The 17,948-nt window shown below is 29.3% G+C and overlaps 1 protein-coding gene across 2 annotated transcripts in view; it reads left to right on the forward strand.

Annotated features, from left to right (window-relative positions):
• LOC126906576 (protein-L-histidine N-pros-methyltransferase) overlaps positions 1-17,948 on the forward strand; it is a 56,343-nt gene that overhangs the window by 13,296 nt on the left and 25,099 nt on the right. For both annotated transcript variants that reach the window (XM_050687164.1, XM_050687165.1), the window contains exon 3: positions 7,034-7,224. In XM_050687164.1, the coding sequence (XP_050543121.1) occupies positions 7,034-7,224 (191 nt within the window). The remainder of the gene's footprint in view (positions 1-7,033; positions 7,225-17,948) is intronic.

A 17,948-nucleotide genomic window follows, 5' to 3' on the forward strand; every position in this document is an offset into this window, starting at 1 on the left:
TATATTACCTCTTACCTTTGTATTAAATTATAAAAAAGACTATTCATGTACAATCGATATTTGTTCGTTAACATTAAGTAATAAAATATTGCATTTTAGAATAAAAAAATATTGTTTATTTTACAAAAAATTGTATACATAATAAGGATTATTTTTTTGGTATTTTTCTAATAAATATGTATATAATCCCTATTTTATTTTTTGTGTTATTATATTATGTATTAAATTATTTATTTAAAATTTATTGCCAGCAAAAATGTCAAAATTATTTTTTTCATGAACATTAAATAATTATTTAAACTGCTGATTGACTATAAAAGATTCCATAAACGAAAGTATATTGTCTTCAAAATTTTGTAATACTTGAAATGTTATTTGCACACATTTTTTTCATATTTTTCGCATAATTTCTCCAAAATTAACTTTGAACAACTATGGACTTAGTTTTGACATGTTTTATATATAGTGCAAAATAGATAGAAGCATATATGATGAAATATTTATTAAATATATATATGTATATATATTTTCGTTCATACATTTTTGTGCATTCAAACAGTATTTTCCGGTGTCCGTATTGTATTTAAATACTAAATTATTGTATGTTTATATTATTAAACTTAATTTTATCATTGAGGTTTTTTTTGGTCAATAATTGAATATACATTTCACTTTTGACAACAGTAGTTTTGTATTCGTCCTTCCATTCATTTATAACTGTAATTCATTTATAAGAGTAAAATCTGTAATTGCAAATTTTGTTATTTATTTCATTGTCTATGTATTTTAAGGAATTATTTATTTCTTTTAATGTTTGTAAAGTGGTATTTGAACTATTTGGCACTGGTGTACTATTTCTTAAGATCTTTTAAGAGTATACCTATCAAAATAATCAGCTTTTGATACATTTTCTTAATCTTGACAACTCATAATGAGAGACCAATATTGGTTATAATTAATAGATGTGACAAATTATTTATTAGACTATTAAAAATAATCGTGTTTTTGTCGCAGTTATTATTTCATTGATCAATAAAACTTGAAGTAGTAATGTAGACTTAATGGAGTTTTAATTTTTAATGATTAAAATATTATTTTGAATTATAAAAATATTTTCTTGTTTAATTTTGATAACGAAAAATGTATAAATAAACTATTAAGTATCTTAAAATATCATAAAAAAAATCTCTATACTAATAAAAAAAAAAAATTCTGTTATACATTTGAAAGTCTCAAAATAAATGTAATAATAATGTTATTAAAATACCATGATGCTCATTTAAAAAGTGCAAATTTTGTTTTATGTTAAAAAATATTTATTTTTTTTCCTTTTAATTTTAGAAATTAAATAAAGATAATTTATAATTAATCTATTTAAACTTTTTATGACAAATTTAAAGTATTAATCCATACATAATACTCATTTAAGTTGAAAAATAATAATAATAATAATTTAATTATTTCATTATACTTCAATATATTTTTTTCATATTTTAACCAAATTTTATGGTCAACAAACCAATTAAAGAAAAATTAATATAACCTTAAAAATATGACGACAAAAAATCAACATTTTAACATTAAATATAAAAAAATAAATTTAAACAACAAATTTTAGAAGTTTTAATTTAATTTATCTCAAACAATTTTTTTTATAAATTTACATATTACATATTACTGGTTGAATGTTAGAGAAGTGGCTGTATAAAAAATGAGGGTTTAACATAAAACAAAAACATTAAAAAATTATTTAAACTGCAATACCTTTTCAAATAGAAAATGTTTTTAAATAGAAAAAACATTGTTATTTTGTACAAAAAACTAAGGACATATAGTATTTTTATACACGAATCAAAGATTTTAATATAGTAATATTTTAGTCCATTAATTTTTTGTATAAAATTCGTTCTCCGTGGGTTTTTGCTTCATATTTTTTACAATCACGTGTTGTTCTATATTGATGACTGACCAGTTAGTTTCCTAAAATATTTGAATATATTATAACATAGTAAAAATTCGTGAACACGACTTCACATCATAGTTACATGTAAATAGATAATTTCTAAAATTTACCGCACCATTATCTATTCAAAATGAATGTATTTTTACATTTTCACTAAAAAAACTAACAGTATTGTGTATAACTTTTTTAAAATGACTCAACATTAAATATAATTCTTCTGGCTGGGAACTGTCTACCTGAATTTCTTCTTGTGTTTTCTATTGTAACATAAAGTACATAAAATTGTTCTAAATTAACTATATAACCTTAAGTGATACACGAAAATGCGGTCAATAAAATTTTATTTATTTTAATTATTTTTTACCATAATTACTATAACCGATAAAAAATTGCTGCCCCTCTATATTTTCGTCTGTATGTACATACCTAGACTGCCTATATTAACATATAGGCAGTCCCTGTAAACGGTAATTTACAAAAAAAGAAAAACTATATTGTTCTCAATTTATTTGTAAACTTTTAATACAAATTACAATAAATCATTTAATTATTTACAAAATGATTCCAACGCTAGTCATTCGAATTTATTTAATATAATAATTACGTTAAGAAAATTATTTTTGGTATTTTTTAGTTCCATATCAATTTTTTAAATTATCCTTTATACTTTAAAAGGGTCTCAATTTTATTTGTTTTAATTACGACATAAATACATAACTAGCTTATAAAATATAAAATATTAAGAAAATAACTGGTCGATAACAACTTTTGGACCAGTTTTTCGAGAATTATTTACAATTTTATACTTAGGTGGAAAGAGAGGTGCCGCCTAGTCTAATAATAAATATTTTACCCGCACTACACCACCAGATTATATTTTAAAATGGTATTTATTTTTAAAGTAATAGATCAAAAGTTGTTATCGAATTGACATTTTCTTACTTATATAATTTTTAATTTTATAATCAAGTTAAGTATAATATAATATAAGAATTAAAAAAGTCATTAAAAGCTGATAAATCGAGAAATATATGAAACTAAAAATATCAACAATTTTTATTATAATTTATTTTAAGATAAATTGAATAACTAGTCTTAAAAGAATCACTTGGTATACATTTTATCATCTTTATATTGATAAGGAGTTACATATTCACTTTGTTTGGTGTTATTATAAATTTTTCATCTTTTATTTAAAACGATAAATAAATACTTATATTTTTACCATACTTTAAACTATTTATTTGCTAAATGTTTTTTTTTTTAATTTAATCATTATGACTAATTAGTAATGTTGTTATTATTTTAATGTAATATTTGAATCCTACAATGAATTACAATGAAAATTTGTATTTTATTTGTTTATATGTTATGATTCTTGCCAGGTATTCATTATAACCCGTGTAGTTTTCTTTCTATAAGTGAACAATTTCTGATAAAACCGTTTTTAAATTGCCATATTGTTTCCATAACGAATCGGTATTATTATAATAAACATAGGTAATGCATCGAGGAGAGAAATAATAATATAATATAGAATTATTGAATTCATTGATATTTTATATTCACATAAAAAGTCAAGTTATGGCGTTTCTTCTGTAAGAAAATTACTACATTAGAATTTCGACGAATAATCACACAATCAAATATGATTACTCATTGGCCAATAGACACTGTTGATGTCCTAAATAGTTTCTTTTTAAATTTACGTATCGCTTATATCGATAATTCACTGGCCTTTATTAAAACGCTATAGTAATATTTTTCAAATTTATTATACAAAAGTAAAGTTTGAAGAACGTTTATTGTTATCTACCTACAATGTCAGTCACAACATTTTTTATTTAGTGCATTATACCGTATACTTATAAGTATGTATATTGACGCGTCGAAAAAACGATACAAAGATAAAACAACCCGACGACTGTATAGGCAATGCATTCCCGAAAGCTGTATGGGTAATTAAACAATAATTTATCTAGAAATGCCGAAAAGTGTTTTTTATGCCTCTACATAAGCAATCGTCTCTATTGTTTGATTGAAAACGCGTTCACGATAAGTCTTCCTTTCACTCAAAAAAAGATAATAAATAATAATAACAACGAAACGTTCATTAACATTGGTTTGTGCTTATATTCAACAATAATAAATGTATACATAATAAATAAATACAACGCGTGTATGTTTTTTTTTTTTATTATTATTATTTTCATTCTTTTTACTTCTCCAAATTCGCCCAAGTCATCGTTAATGACATCGAAAAATACAAGATTGGACTAATGAACAGACCGCCACTGCCCCACCACTTCATCCCTCGAAACGTACGATTATTGTTTACAATATCGCCAAGTCATCGGCGGTTGTATGACCTTAAAGGTAACACAGGCAACTAGAAAAACCAGGAAACAATATCAGATTATCTATGTATAAAAAGTGTATTCGTATTCGAAACACAATTAATGTTTGATTATTATTACTGTTATTGTATGGTTGGCAAATACGATTTGTATGGAGAGGTAATAAAAAAAAAAAAATGTTTAAACTCTAATGTGTCGACGAACTCGTATTAGCCGGCAATAAAAATTTATTTCATTTAATAAGAGTGTTAGTATATTTTCTTACTCGAAACTAATTTTAGGAATTTTTATAGTTTTTAATAATAAATTCTAGAATGATTATGAATTTTTTATTTCAATCATTTTCTTTACGTAATTTATTATTGTTCATTTCATTTAATTTATGGAAATTGTACTTGTGTAAATTCAATAGATTTTGTATCTCCAATAATGTTTATCAGTCTTGTCTAATCACCAACATACAGGCGAGTACTTGTAAAGAGCGAAACAGAGGCGAATTCTAAGGCTGCGGACGCCGCTTAGATCTTAGATAAGATACCAAAAATAAATTTTGAAAACTTATTGCGAGTAGCATATTATGGAATAGGGCATTCACCCTATTTTATACCTCTTGGTAAATATATTTTTTAATACGAACCACTTAGTGGGTATCGCTGTTCTAGGGAGTGGCTGGACTAAAAATTGTTTGTAATTTTTTTTTATAAATAAAGAAGTTTGGCGATCAATAAAGGTCGTAATGGAAAAAAGAGCTCAAAAATTGTATTTCAGTAAGAGATTATTTTAGTGAATTTAGTTCGTAAAAAAATCTTAATTTAAGTATGTAACATGCAACCATTTTTTGTAGCATACGCAGAAGCGTCTATTTTGCCTATATATTGGTGCCGTGATATGACTGTATGTAAATTTTTTTCTAAATTACTTTTTAAACTTTATATATATATATATTTTTTTCACAACACAAATTAATAAGTACGTCAGAAACCGAATACTATTAAATATTGAAAAAAACAAAAGCTAATAATAAAATCGTAGTTGTATACACACTTAACGTACTTATTAAAGTACGGTATAGTTTTTCCTTGTGCTCTAAATAAATAATAACCGCAAGGCAGCTTACGATTCGTCGTCATCGCGTATACAACTCTGAAGTTCGATATTTATAATTAAAATGTCCCTCCATTCCGCCTAATTACATGTTGACGTACACGTATACTTAGTATAGTTTTTATTGTTTTCACGTTTCTAGGGTAAACTTGGTCTCTCTACTCGATATGTATAAATTATTTTATTGGGGTGCGAAGCGCAAGACTACATCGCCGCTGCGACGTGCGTTATGTATTATTCAATAAAGGAGGGAAGAAAAAAAAAGTAAATTAAAAAACTTAATGTTCTCAATATGGCCGCTAGCAAACATACATACGTATATATGTGATGTTTTATGTCATATATGAGCGTATAGAACCGTTTTCGTCACAAACATCAAATAATTTATTATATATATATAATAATATCGATAACTGGCATATTAATGGCCGGCGGACCCACAACACGATGGTTTATGGTCATCGTAAAAATTCTTCGACTTTACGTGCCAACACATCATGATTAACCCCACTTGGGTCGTTCGAATGACATTTAGATCGTCTGTGCGTATAATAAAAATATTAATGGTAATAATAATAATTACTGTATTTCCTTGATGGCAAAACGTTCGTGTATTTTTGAGGATAAAAGTCCATCAAAAGAAATGCTGTGTAAAATTGTCCGCGAGTTATGTACGTTTTTAATGTCGTAGCTAAATTGCGACTGTACACAGTAACTTGTCAAGCTGACAGCGGTGACTGATGTCACTGTAAATAACGTTTAAAAAATATTTTAACTTGACCACCTTTTATACATTTACGTATGAAAATTTTAGGTATTAAAAAAATTACTTCCACAGAAGCATTAATTAATCTAATTATGAGTTTTTATTAACTTCTCATTTCGTTGTTATAAATAATATTTCTTAAAAGTAATAATGTTGTACCGCAGACTTATACTTTGCACTTAATTTTAACGTCATAATTTCATTGACTTAAAAACTACATTGATATTATAACAGTTAGCAGTTATTATTGAGTATGTAATTAGTATTATTTTTTTTATAGTCAAAGGGTTATTTTATTTTTATAATAGTTGTAGTAAACAGGGGTCGTTTTACCACAAAGAGGTCTTTTGTTCGTCGCATTGTTTTTTTTTATTCTTCTAGTCGTCTGCTAAGTGTTAAACAAAAGGACACCATCATCACAATAATAACAGCGGAAGGGCATACACAATTCAGCTTATTCGCCATATGTGTGCACCTCGAGTATAATTATATTCGAATAGTCGTACCTACTGTCTAATTAGTCATTACCGAGCTGCTGCGGATTACAACAAAGAAAAAAAAAATAAGCAGTCGCGTCGTTCCCTTGATGTCGCTGCACCTGCGAGTACTTAATAATAATTAACCCTGTCAACGAATATATTCTTATGCGCTGTTGTAGTGCTAAAAACGCTATATTATTAAAAATAAAATAAAGACACTGCCAGTCATGACCTTTAATTTGATAATTAAAACGGTTAAGCTTGTGTGAGAGCGCGTGACCTTTTCATCAAAAGTCATAATAATTGCACACATAATTGTATTTTAACTAAAACTGCTAAATAATTCTACGAGTTTTTGTTATAGTGGTACAACGTGAGGAAGGAAAATTTGACTGATGAAGTATATGTTAAGTTTGTGCAAATGTCACTGGACAAGGATACTGAACAGTTTCTTGACGATTCGACTGAGCAGAGCGATAACCTTATCACGCAGCTCTGGCAATCAGCAGTGTCTACCGTCTTGAACGTTTTCATGACGAAGACATCGATTAACGGGTAAGTCTGTTCTCGTTTTACCATTGGCTGTTGTAAACGTAGTGGCTGATTGGATGTCTCTTATTTTTTACCAGCTTTGCTTTTCAAGTAATTAAACTCCACGTCTACCGACCGGTCTGACGTCTGACGTTGGTCGACGTCTCGTCTCTCATGCATATTGCATGCCGTGTATGTCAACCGGCGGCAATGGTCACACACAAAAATGCATCCGTGGGATATATTTTTTGCTCATTGCGCGAAAATATTCAGTCCGGTTCTTAGTCAGTCCATTCATACGGTTGTCATTCTATTGCTGCTGTGTTGCTTTGATTTAAACATTTATCATTATAGATTAATCGTCATCAGCACTAGAATAACCTATAGCTGTGTATTTTTTTTTAAGTTTACTCGTAGCCGCTTTATTATCAAACATTTCATTGTTAATTTCTCCCGACCTTTGAATTTCATATATTTTTTGGCATTAATTACAAACGCATTAGGAAAGTATGTAGATACCATTCAATACTCTCTTTTATTTGATACACTATACCTAAATTGGTGTTGTCATGTCCCAGAAATAGATAGAGACATGCAGGTGTGCGTGCAACGTAATATGTTGTAGACTCTTAATGCACCTCAGTAGAACTCGCGAAGTTTAATGTGTCGAGATAATATTGTTGGAATCGATTCCCATTATGTGCGGGGGCCTATCGAATATAAATAGAAAAATATCATCGCCCTCCCTTAATTCTCCACATTAATGTACTGTGCCCGGGGGTAGGAGGTGGCTACAACGGTTTTCTTTTACAATACACATGCGTTTATGGGCAAATACCGTCGGCAAAGCTGCGTGGTATTAAAAACGGCGGCACCCGAGTATAATCCTGCTAATGATATTTTGATTATACGCCCACGGTTTTATATATAAATATCGTTCTATAGATAAAAATTCTCATTTTCATCACAAAAGACTTGCATGTATATAATGTATAAATGTTTGTACTCGAGAGAGGGTAAGAAATTGGAGAAATGGAGCTGCGAACACAGACGGGATCATCTTTATTGGTAAGAGATATGGAAGTATTAAATAAAAGAAAACGGTTCTCTTCCTTGTGGGTATTTTTATTTTTTTGCGTCCTAGGGTCGAGTCGCTCTTTATTTCATAAGTTTAACCTCGGGCACCTTTAAACTGTACGTATTGTTGTCGTATATATATATATATACATGACGGGTAAGTGGTAGGATAACGTTAGTTTAGTTTTTTTGTACATAAACATTTCCATTACATAACTTCCAGTCAAAAATATTATCATTGGTGGCGCAAGTAAAAATCAAAATAATATTTTTAAGTTTTTAATTTGTCTTAAACACATATTCTCAAACATTTGGTCTTAACATACACACGCACACACAAATATAAAACGCCAGAAGAAATTGAAATCCAATGACGTTGCTTTATAAAAAAAAAAATAATCATATAGTTATTATCATTGAGGTGTGAGAAAATGCGGTCTACATCATAGAGTCAATGGGATACGTTGGAATTGTAAATTCAATTACTACATCTCGTCGTTTTACCGCAATCTTTTATATGCTGCACGAGATCTGAATCGCTTAAACCGACTTGTTTCTAAATTATTCATCTGTATAGAACTAGCAAAATTAATTTAAGTGTTTTTTTTTCCAGTTTTGTTAGTTTAATTAAAATTATTTGGTTTAATATTGTTTTCTGTGTTTACTCGTCTTTAAATATTATATATCAAATTATTTATGAAATCAGCAAATTATCTATACAACTAAAATATTGTCAGAGAGACGCATATTTTTTTTCTGTGCAACGTATCTTTAATATTTGCTTACATTCAAGTGGAAGAATACACACTGAAATATTTTACTAAATCGTAAACGGTTTAGGACTTTTACAAAATACTTAATATTTTGCTAACTTAGCGAGACCGGTCCAGTGTTTTACAGAAGTTTTTACATTTATACACGACGGCGTTGTTTATTTAATCCATTGAAATTTTATTAACTGTTTATTATTAGACTCCAAAAACAATGTAAAACCAAAACGTGTATGCTGTACATGTTCATTGTGTGGAATATTAACAACTGTAGTGACCATCATACGTATACTTGTCGGACGTTATTAAAGTTGATTAAATTAAAAACGACCGAAGAGTTTGGTTGATTAATGATGATGACGCGTTCAGAATCGGCTTCCTGGCCGGTAGCACAGCGATCTTTATTTTAACGTGTAGACACGGCAGACCTAAGCATCCGATACGTACACACTCCATTGTCTCTGTATCGAGTCTACACTATCTGCTGTTCGGTCATTAAACAACCGGAGGCCCGATGATTACTATACAATGCCTTAATTGTTTCCGACTAGACCCTGTGAATCGAAAACTGCCTCTTTGCCTCTCCTCGCTAAGGTCTATTCACTATGTCTTTATACGTGTATCGCTTCGTATCGAGACGATGTTTGGTTGATTCATTCATTCATTATATCTTTAGTTTTTTTTCGTTTCATTATTATCATCGTCGTTATTATATTATTATTATTACTATTATTGTTATTATCATACACAAAACCTGCGGACCGGTCGGCGTAAAAAATTTTTATGAACGGACACGGAGAAGAAGCCTTTCACGGTCCGTGATCCAGAGTCCTTGAGAAGAAATAAGCCAACGGCCCGTCCCGAGCACACAAATACGCAGCTTCTTCATATTCTATTATGATATTATAATTCACCTACAAAGTATGGGCTGCGTAAAGCATACGTGACATGTAATGGACGGGCCGCACCGCATCGCCCATCTCGTTAGCCCGTCACTCTTCGACGTGGTCCTGGTTAATTATAACGATTGTGTAAACCCATGTGGCTACTGGTCTACCAGTCTCAACTTGGCAGCTTAATATCAATGTTGTTTTTACACGTTTAACAAAAATTATTCATATGTATATGCATGCCAACTATCTACGATGAAATTATTTTCTTAGTTTATTGTTGATAAATATGAGTTTATCTACTTTTATTGAAAAATTCGTTAACTTCCTCGTAAAGGCGTCGCGTGCAAACATTAGCTTAAATATTATCTACTGAATAGGGTTTTTTTTATAACTGGAAACATTCTTTTACAATTTTGTGATGATAACAAGTTTAACAATACCCATAAGAATTTCTAACGTAGCACTCAAAATACGACCCTTTAAACAATCTGTTACTTTAACCTATGTAGAGAAATATACACTCGAGTATGGGACAATGGTCTGAACTCTAGCCCAATTTAATAGATCCTATATTAATCTGTAGAATTAGAGAAAATACTGTGTTGAATTAAATTATTTTAATTGCGTACTTGACAAAAAAAAAATGTATACAATCAATAGTACACAAAAAGCCAACTATTAAAAAGAATATTATAAAACTTAATAAATAATATTGCGAACTGGTCAAAATTAGTATCTCAATTTTATAGTGACAAAAAAATTTAAGCGTGTGATTGAAGTGCTATAAAGTTCTATAGTAAAGGATGTATTATTACTATATGTATTAACTAGTAGTAGTACCAAGTAGTTAATGACAAACAAGGCCTCCCGAAGAACATAAATTATTTACCGCGGCATACCTAATGTATTTAACTTGTTATTGATATCCATTTTTCCATAATTTCACGTATTCTTTAATCATTTATTTTGCGTTTTGGTTAGTTATTTGTTTTCGAAAAAATAGCTACGACTTTCGTGTATTTTATGTAATAAAATCACTCGGTCCAAACAGGCGAAAACGTGGATTTGAAAATCATCAACAGTGTAGTGGACTGACTCTGCGGCAAGTACGTCGCATACATTCAATTTGATTCTATTAACGCGACGAGTAACAAATAAAATACACGTAGTGTCTTTAAAGCGTATTAAATATCCGTGAAACAACGAAATAATAATGTGATATTATTTTCCGAGAACGGGTTTGTCTTCCACAACGACGATACTGTAGTAACAATACATAGTTACGACTGTTGATTGTTTTTTTTTAACTATTTTTTCTTTTTTAATTCACAAAACGTGTATTGTATTATTATGTTATAATAGACGCTGCAGTAATATTATGTACGTATTTAATTCTAAACAATATCGTTCGACGAGTGTATTTGGTTCGCCTTATACGTTATGGTCATCGCAATTTAAAATTTAAAATGAAGTATTTTTACATTCAGTTTAATTGTACCCGTTTTTTTATTTCTATAATATACAAAGCAACACTTTGCTCTGTAGATGTTCCCATCGAGCAAAGTGCACACTGTACATGCCTACGGATAGATATAAGTACACATGATGACTGTGGCAGACTCAACAATGTAATGTAATTTTTTCCGCACTCTCTTTATCGTTATTATTATTATTTTTTTTCGGATTTACGATTTAGTATGGATAGTTATTATGTTTCTATATCCACAACTCTTAGACGACGAGGGCGATGACGTTTCGGAATCTCTCTGCGTTTTGTATTTTTTCGGACCACAATGGGAAATCGAAAAAGTAATAATAATAAAAATGTTCTAATTGCGGGCGCAATGCCGGCCATCTTGAACGCGCTGATGTTTTTTAAAAAGACCAATCGGCCATTTGTGTACACAATGTAGTCTGTGATTAGCGAACAACGCGCGAATGGATTAAACTATTTGTCCACATTGTGTAATGTTTATTGTGTACGTACTGCGGTCAGTAAACTTTCCGCCGAGAGAAATATGACGTGCGTTTGTCTAGGCGATATCGTTTAGACCGAACGAACATCAAACCAAAGTGCAAAACGTTTAGATTGAGTGGGTGACTTATATATCTTTTAGTAGGATACTAAACATTTTATTTGACAATAAAATGTTATCGAAAAATTACCAACAAAATCAAAATAACTGACAACTTCAAAATCTGCACAATTAAATAATTAAAATTAAATATTCATTGTATTGAATGAGTTTTATATTTCTAACAAGGCTCATATATTCGTTCAATCTATTTTTATCGATCGTCATTTTAACCAATTTTTACCGCTTAAATAATTAACAAGTTAATGAAATTAATAGTTTTGGAAATAAAAAAAACATTCACTTTTTCGATTAATGATAATGCTGCACTGCGAATTTAGGCGGTAAGATATTATATTTAATTGACCATAAATGAAACTTGAAAGTTTGGGTGATCAGTGTACAGCAAATAAATTGATGACAAATAAAAGTTGCGTTTGTAACTCTTTCATTCTTGGCACTTGGTCGCGTCTGCGGATTGGTCTGATATCCATTTAAACAGCTAATGATAACTAGTTTTTGTGCTCGAGTCTCGACTAGAGGACTCCGCATGTTAAAAAAATATATATCTAGCCTCAGACGTGCAATATTTATCGTGTTAACGTTTTGTAATAATATCGATCTGCTTATACGGCTTCGAGGTGGCATAATCCGCGCGGCTTGAGTATTTTTTTTTTAACACGTGCTGTATATCTGCACTGAGTTTCGTTGCGATGAACTTGACGATTAAATTGTTCTCCAGTCTTACATTTACACGCGCATTGTCGCTGAAGAACAATTTACTTTTGTATAATATTGCGCAAAATATTGCCGACGACGATTCTAATCTCGACGATGATTTATTAAGTCTACTCCAAACAAGAGGCGACGGTGTTTGCGCGCGGTCTAGTCGACAACAGCTCCTCTCGGACCGCGCAAACCGTTCATATTGTGAATATCTAAAAAAGTATTATACACCGCGTGTATAATTTGTTGTGCGGTCCTATTGGCGTGCACCAGTGTAGACCACCACCGCTACCTTCTTGTACAAGACGCTATTACAGACAACAATGATTTTTCCCTCCCTTCGCACCCCGTTCTCGCATTATAATAATACACGCTGTTTTTAAGTATTGTATATGCCCGGGATATGTGGTGCGCGCTTGCCCGGAGAATTTTAATAAGCAGCTACCGTATGTATGCGCACGCGTTAGTCCGTCCCCACGACCAGAGGTGGTTCATATTACACGTACGGACATTGATAATCATCGAAAGAAGGAAATCTTGTGAATAATACCGGCAACATTTGAACGAAACTCATGAGAAGCCAAATTGATTTTTCCTTAAATAATGTTTCCATACAATAGTACATAGAATAATTTCAGGCCGCGAAAGAAAATCGAGGGTAAGCCGAACCCTTCAGGTTGGGCTTCTGTTGCTTAATTTTACTCGCGAGAAGCTCGTTAAATTCTTAAACGAAAAAATTCTCTAGTGTGTAATCAATACATAAATTCGAAACGAGTTGATATTCACGCTTTACAATTTATTAGTAATTTAAGGTGTAGGATAATTATTATTAAAAGGAAATCGGTAGTGGTCGTCGTGCAATATCGTGTATGCTTTCGCGCTTCCATTTCCGCAATATAGTTAAAAATTAAAAAAAAAATTAACCACACACCCAACTCGGCGTGTGTATAATATATAATCTGTTCCGTGAATAAGTAACAAGGGTGTTATGCTTAAACGCGCGTTTCCAAAACGAATCGAATGGCTACCGTGTGGACTTGTCATACAGCCGTCCTCATCATTTTCTGCTCGACTGTACCTGTTAATCTCACGCGGACGTGTTGTTTGTTACCGCGATAACACAACTATTACATTGTTATGCGGTCGAGTATGCATATTAAACATGTTTTCCGGAAAAATGTTTAACATTTTTCTCCCGCCCACTACAATTGTTGTTGTCAGAAGATTTCTTTACAGTGCAGATATTTCTATAATGTGCTCCAGAAAATATTTGGTGTATTGCTTTTGTCAGTCAACCGACACGCGGGGCGGTGTGCCGCATTTATGCAGAAAATACCACAACGGTAATAATATACTTCCTTACTCAGAAACAATCTGTATATTTCAATTATGCGTTGGATATTTTGTGTAAATAAATAGATTTCAGATCATTGTTCGGGTTTTAGTATAAAAGGAAACCTTAGATTTTATCCAATACATATTATATTTCGCTTTGCGTTCAAATACATTTTAAACCAATCGCTTTAATGCCTGTATTGTATTACATTTGTTTTTAATGGTTGCCTCTTATAGTTACCTATTAAACTAAATCCATAAAACTCAAAGCATGATGACAGTTTAAGAAACTCTGTGACCCAATTGGTAAACTTAACAACTACGATGGTTACATATACTCAACAAATGTACAGCCCATATGAATCGTATTTACAGAATATTCCATAATATTAACTTAATAAAAAAAAACTTTATGATTGAAAACTGAAATAAGCATTACATTAAAAGAAACAAATAAAACAATAATTAATAATATTTTTATTTTTCGATTAATAGATTTACTTATCAGTTCGTGCTAAGTGAATCACCGTGTGTATAATTTCAACTTTTGAAGAATCACTTATCAACACTTGCACCATAGTTTTTTTTAATAATCGAATCAGTCGCGTATGCTTGTTCTAGATCAATGTTATTTCTAACAGCCTCTAAAAATATGTGTTTGTTCTTTGTATTTATAATTTTTATAAAATATATTATAATAACTGATTAATGTCATGGTTTTAATCAATATCGATAATAATAAAAATAGTACTTTGTGTATTTATAATTAATAAGCTATTGATTTGATCGTACTCATATATTTTATCATTCAGGTACTTCAATAAGTAAATAGACCGTTTAATTATTATTAGCGATGATGACCTTTCTCAGTGAATACGCTAAATAAAATTATATTATAAAATAAAATAAAGTTGTATCTTATAAGAAAGTAATATTTGTGATGTGATATCTTCGATACAAAGTTAAAAATTGGCCTATATTATTGGTAATATAAATATATATGCAAACTATAATAAAAAAAATTTTTAAAGTTTTAAGTTTCACAGGACAATAATAAGATATAATCGCGTTGATAAAACTAAAAAAAAATTAACTCGATAGGCCTGCAAATAATAGCGACAAGGGTGTTTTTACTGTACCTGACTTGTCTAGCTTAATTGAATTAGGTGATTTAAAATTGATACTAATTAGAGAAGTCGGTTGTTTACTTACTATGAATTTACGAATAAGTATATATAATACATAAGTATTATATAACCAGATACCAATAACATCCAATGGGGTAATTAAAGGGTGACAACGGGGTGGCTTGCCTCTCTTAAGTTACCTCAGTTAGCCAACAATATGTATATTTTCGATATTTAAAAAATTATATTGATAAAATATTGCATAAATATTTCGAGTTAAATATTCTCTATTTATTCTCATTAATATATTTTCATAATATTTATATACAAATATTTAAAAAGATATTTTTTAAGCATATTATAGAAATATTTATACTCTAACATCCTGTTTTTATTCTCTTTAATATATTCTCAAAATATACATAAACAAATATTTAAAAAAGTATTTTGTAAGAATATTTTGACAATATTAATATATCTAAATTGTTAGTTGGGAGGGTGCAGATCTTAGTAGAAATTGACCCTTTTAAATGAAGGTTATCTAAAAAATTCTTTTAGAAAAAACTAACATGAAAAACGGTTGTGCAATACATTCAAATTAATTGAATTATAATATCAACTTCCACAAGAGTGACTCGAAATCAATACTTTCTACTACGAATATTTTTAAGAATTTATTTCGTGTTTTTCGTTTGTTTTGTGGTGGTGGTTATTTTAAATTATACGTCCTCTTTAACCCTGTACAAAAAAGTAATTTTTTACTTTAAGTCTCGTTTCAATATAATGAATTCTATGTCAGCGTTTTGCAAGGAATAATGAAAATTCTGTCACTACAATGAGTACATACGCATCTCACATTCTGCGACATTTGGGTACCATATAGTAATAATGTACATAAGTTCTACATCTGCTTTATTCTTAGATAGATTTATTTTCTTAACTTTTTCCTTTTGTGCTCTTTAAGCAAATCAAATAATAAAACGATAACCGTCACCATTTTAACGTGAAATTATTTTTATTTTTTCATTATTCAACGTCAAAATTTACAAATTCGACAAAGTTTTCTCATTTACTATTGTAAACATTTTTTTAATTTTGTTGACAAAGTATCGAAAGAATGAAATTTGCTTTTAAAAATCATTAAAAATATCAAGCGCTGTTGTAAAGAAGTATTTATTTTGCTGTTTTTGAAAACCCTGAGAAGTCTATTTGTAATTATTACCTACTAACTTATAGTAAAATATATTATCAAATCTAAGAGAATTTTAATCACGCGTCCTCTTTTTTTATATATTTTTGTTAGTTATATAGAACACTATATATCTACATTTTGTGGATATCCTTAGATAATAAAATATTCGTACATAGTATTATGAATTTCGATGACACTAATGTATCGAATAAATTATCCCTGCAGTTCAATGTTAACCAGTGCGGCTTAATTGTGTTGATTTATTAATAGTTTTTAGTAGGTCCTATGTTATTTTTTATTAATTTAAGTTACAAAATTAAAAGGGCAGTGAAAATATTATGTTACAAAATACAAAATAGTTGGAATTTTATAGTTTTCATTGGCTATTCCCGTTACCCACAACGCAATATAATTCATCAGATACTAATGTACTCTTCATCAGACTGTACGCAGTATGCGTAACACGCATTATTAAGTACACTTATTTAATTGGAAATTCGATTAGGTGATATTATTGGCAGTGAACGAAGTAAAGAGGAGGGTAAAACAAACATTATGATAATAGTATGTCTAAAAACCAAGCAGGTATAATTACTAAATTCATTATTCATTCTGCTATTAATTATTCAACATCTAGTGTTATATTTTTTTAGTATAACACGAATAAAAGTTTAAAAACCCTAAGGGTGGTGAAATATATATAAAATACTAGTGTAAAACTCAAAAGTTATAAAACACTGGGAACGTTAAAAATGACTTAAACAAATAATGTATCTTTATATATGACATTTTAATGATTTTTATGATGGTTATTATACTAAGATATGAAATGATACAAGATTGTCTAATAAACGCGCTGAATGTTTCCTAGACGTTTTTATACTTACAATAAATTATATTTCCGAATTTATTTCCTATCCTATCGAATACAGACCGAAACTGTGCCAATATATAATGTTTAAATATATATTTAATTCACTCTGTATTATACTTTGATAACGAAGTGATGATATATTTTAAACATATGATACAAACATATAACAAAAATAACTTTATGACTAATGTAAATTTTGATACAATACATTTCAAAAAATATGTATTTTTTTTCGTACCTATCTATTTTTTAGTACAATTGTATTAAATAATTTGAATAATTCAATTTTGTATATTTTAGCCGATCTGTTTGGTAAAAAAACTTATAGTTATTTATGAGTTTGTACATTTTATATTAGATGCATAATTTTTATTGTAATTCTTATAATTGAAGGCAAAAATTAAATTTTGACACTTTTGTTGTTCTTTTCAATAGTAAATAACTTTACAAAAAAATTGAATTATGAAATAAATTTTTAATTCAAATTTCTACTCAAATCTAAATATTTATAAAAATTCCGATAACCAACAAATTTAATACTATGTAAACATTTATACGATTTCCTTTTTTAAAGTGACTTACTAATTTTAATTCAATATTTAGAATGATTTCACTAAATTGTTGATGAATAATAGAATAAATCAATATTCGTAACTTGATAAACTTCAATAAAACAAAT

Source organism: Daktulosphaira vitifoliae, unplaced genomic scaffold (assembly GCF_025091365.1).
Source record: "Daktulosphaira vitifoliae isolate Bord-2020 unplaced genomic scaffold, ASM2509136v1 Scaffold_5, whole genome shotgun sequence".
Lineage (NCBI taxonomy): Eukaryota > Metazoa > Arthropoda > Insecta > Hemiptera > Phylloxeridae > Daktulosphaira > Daktulosphaira vitifoliae.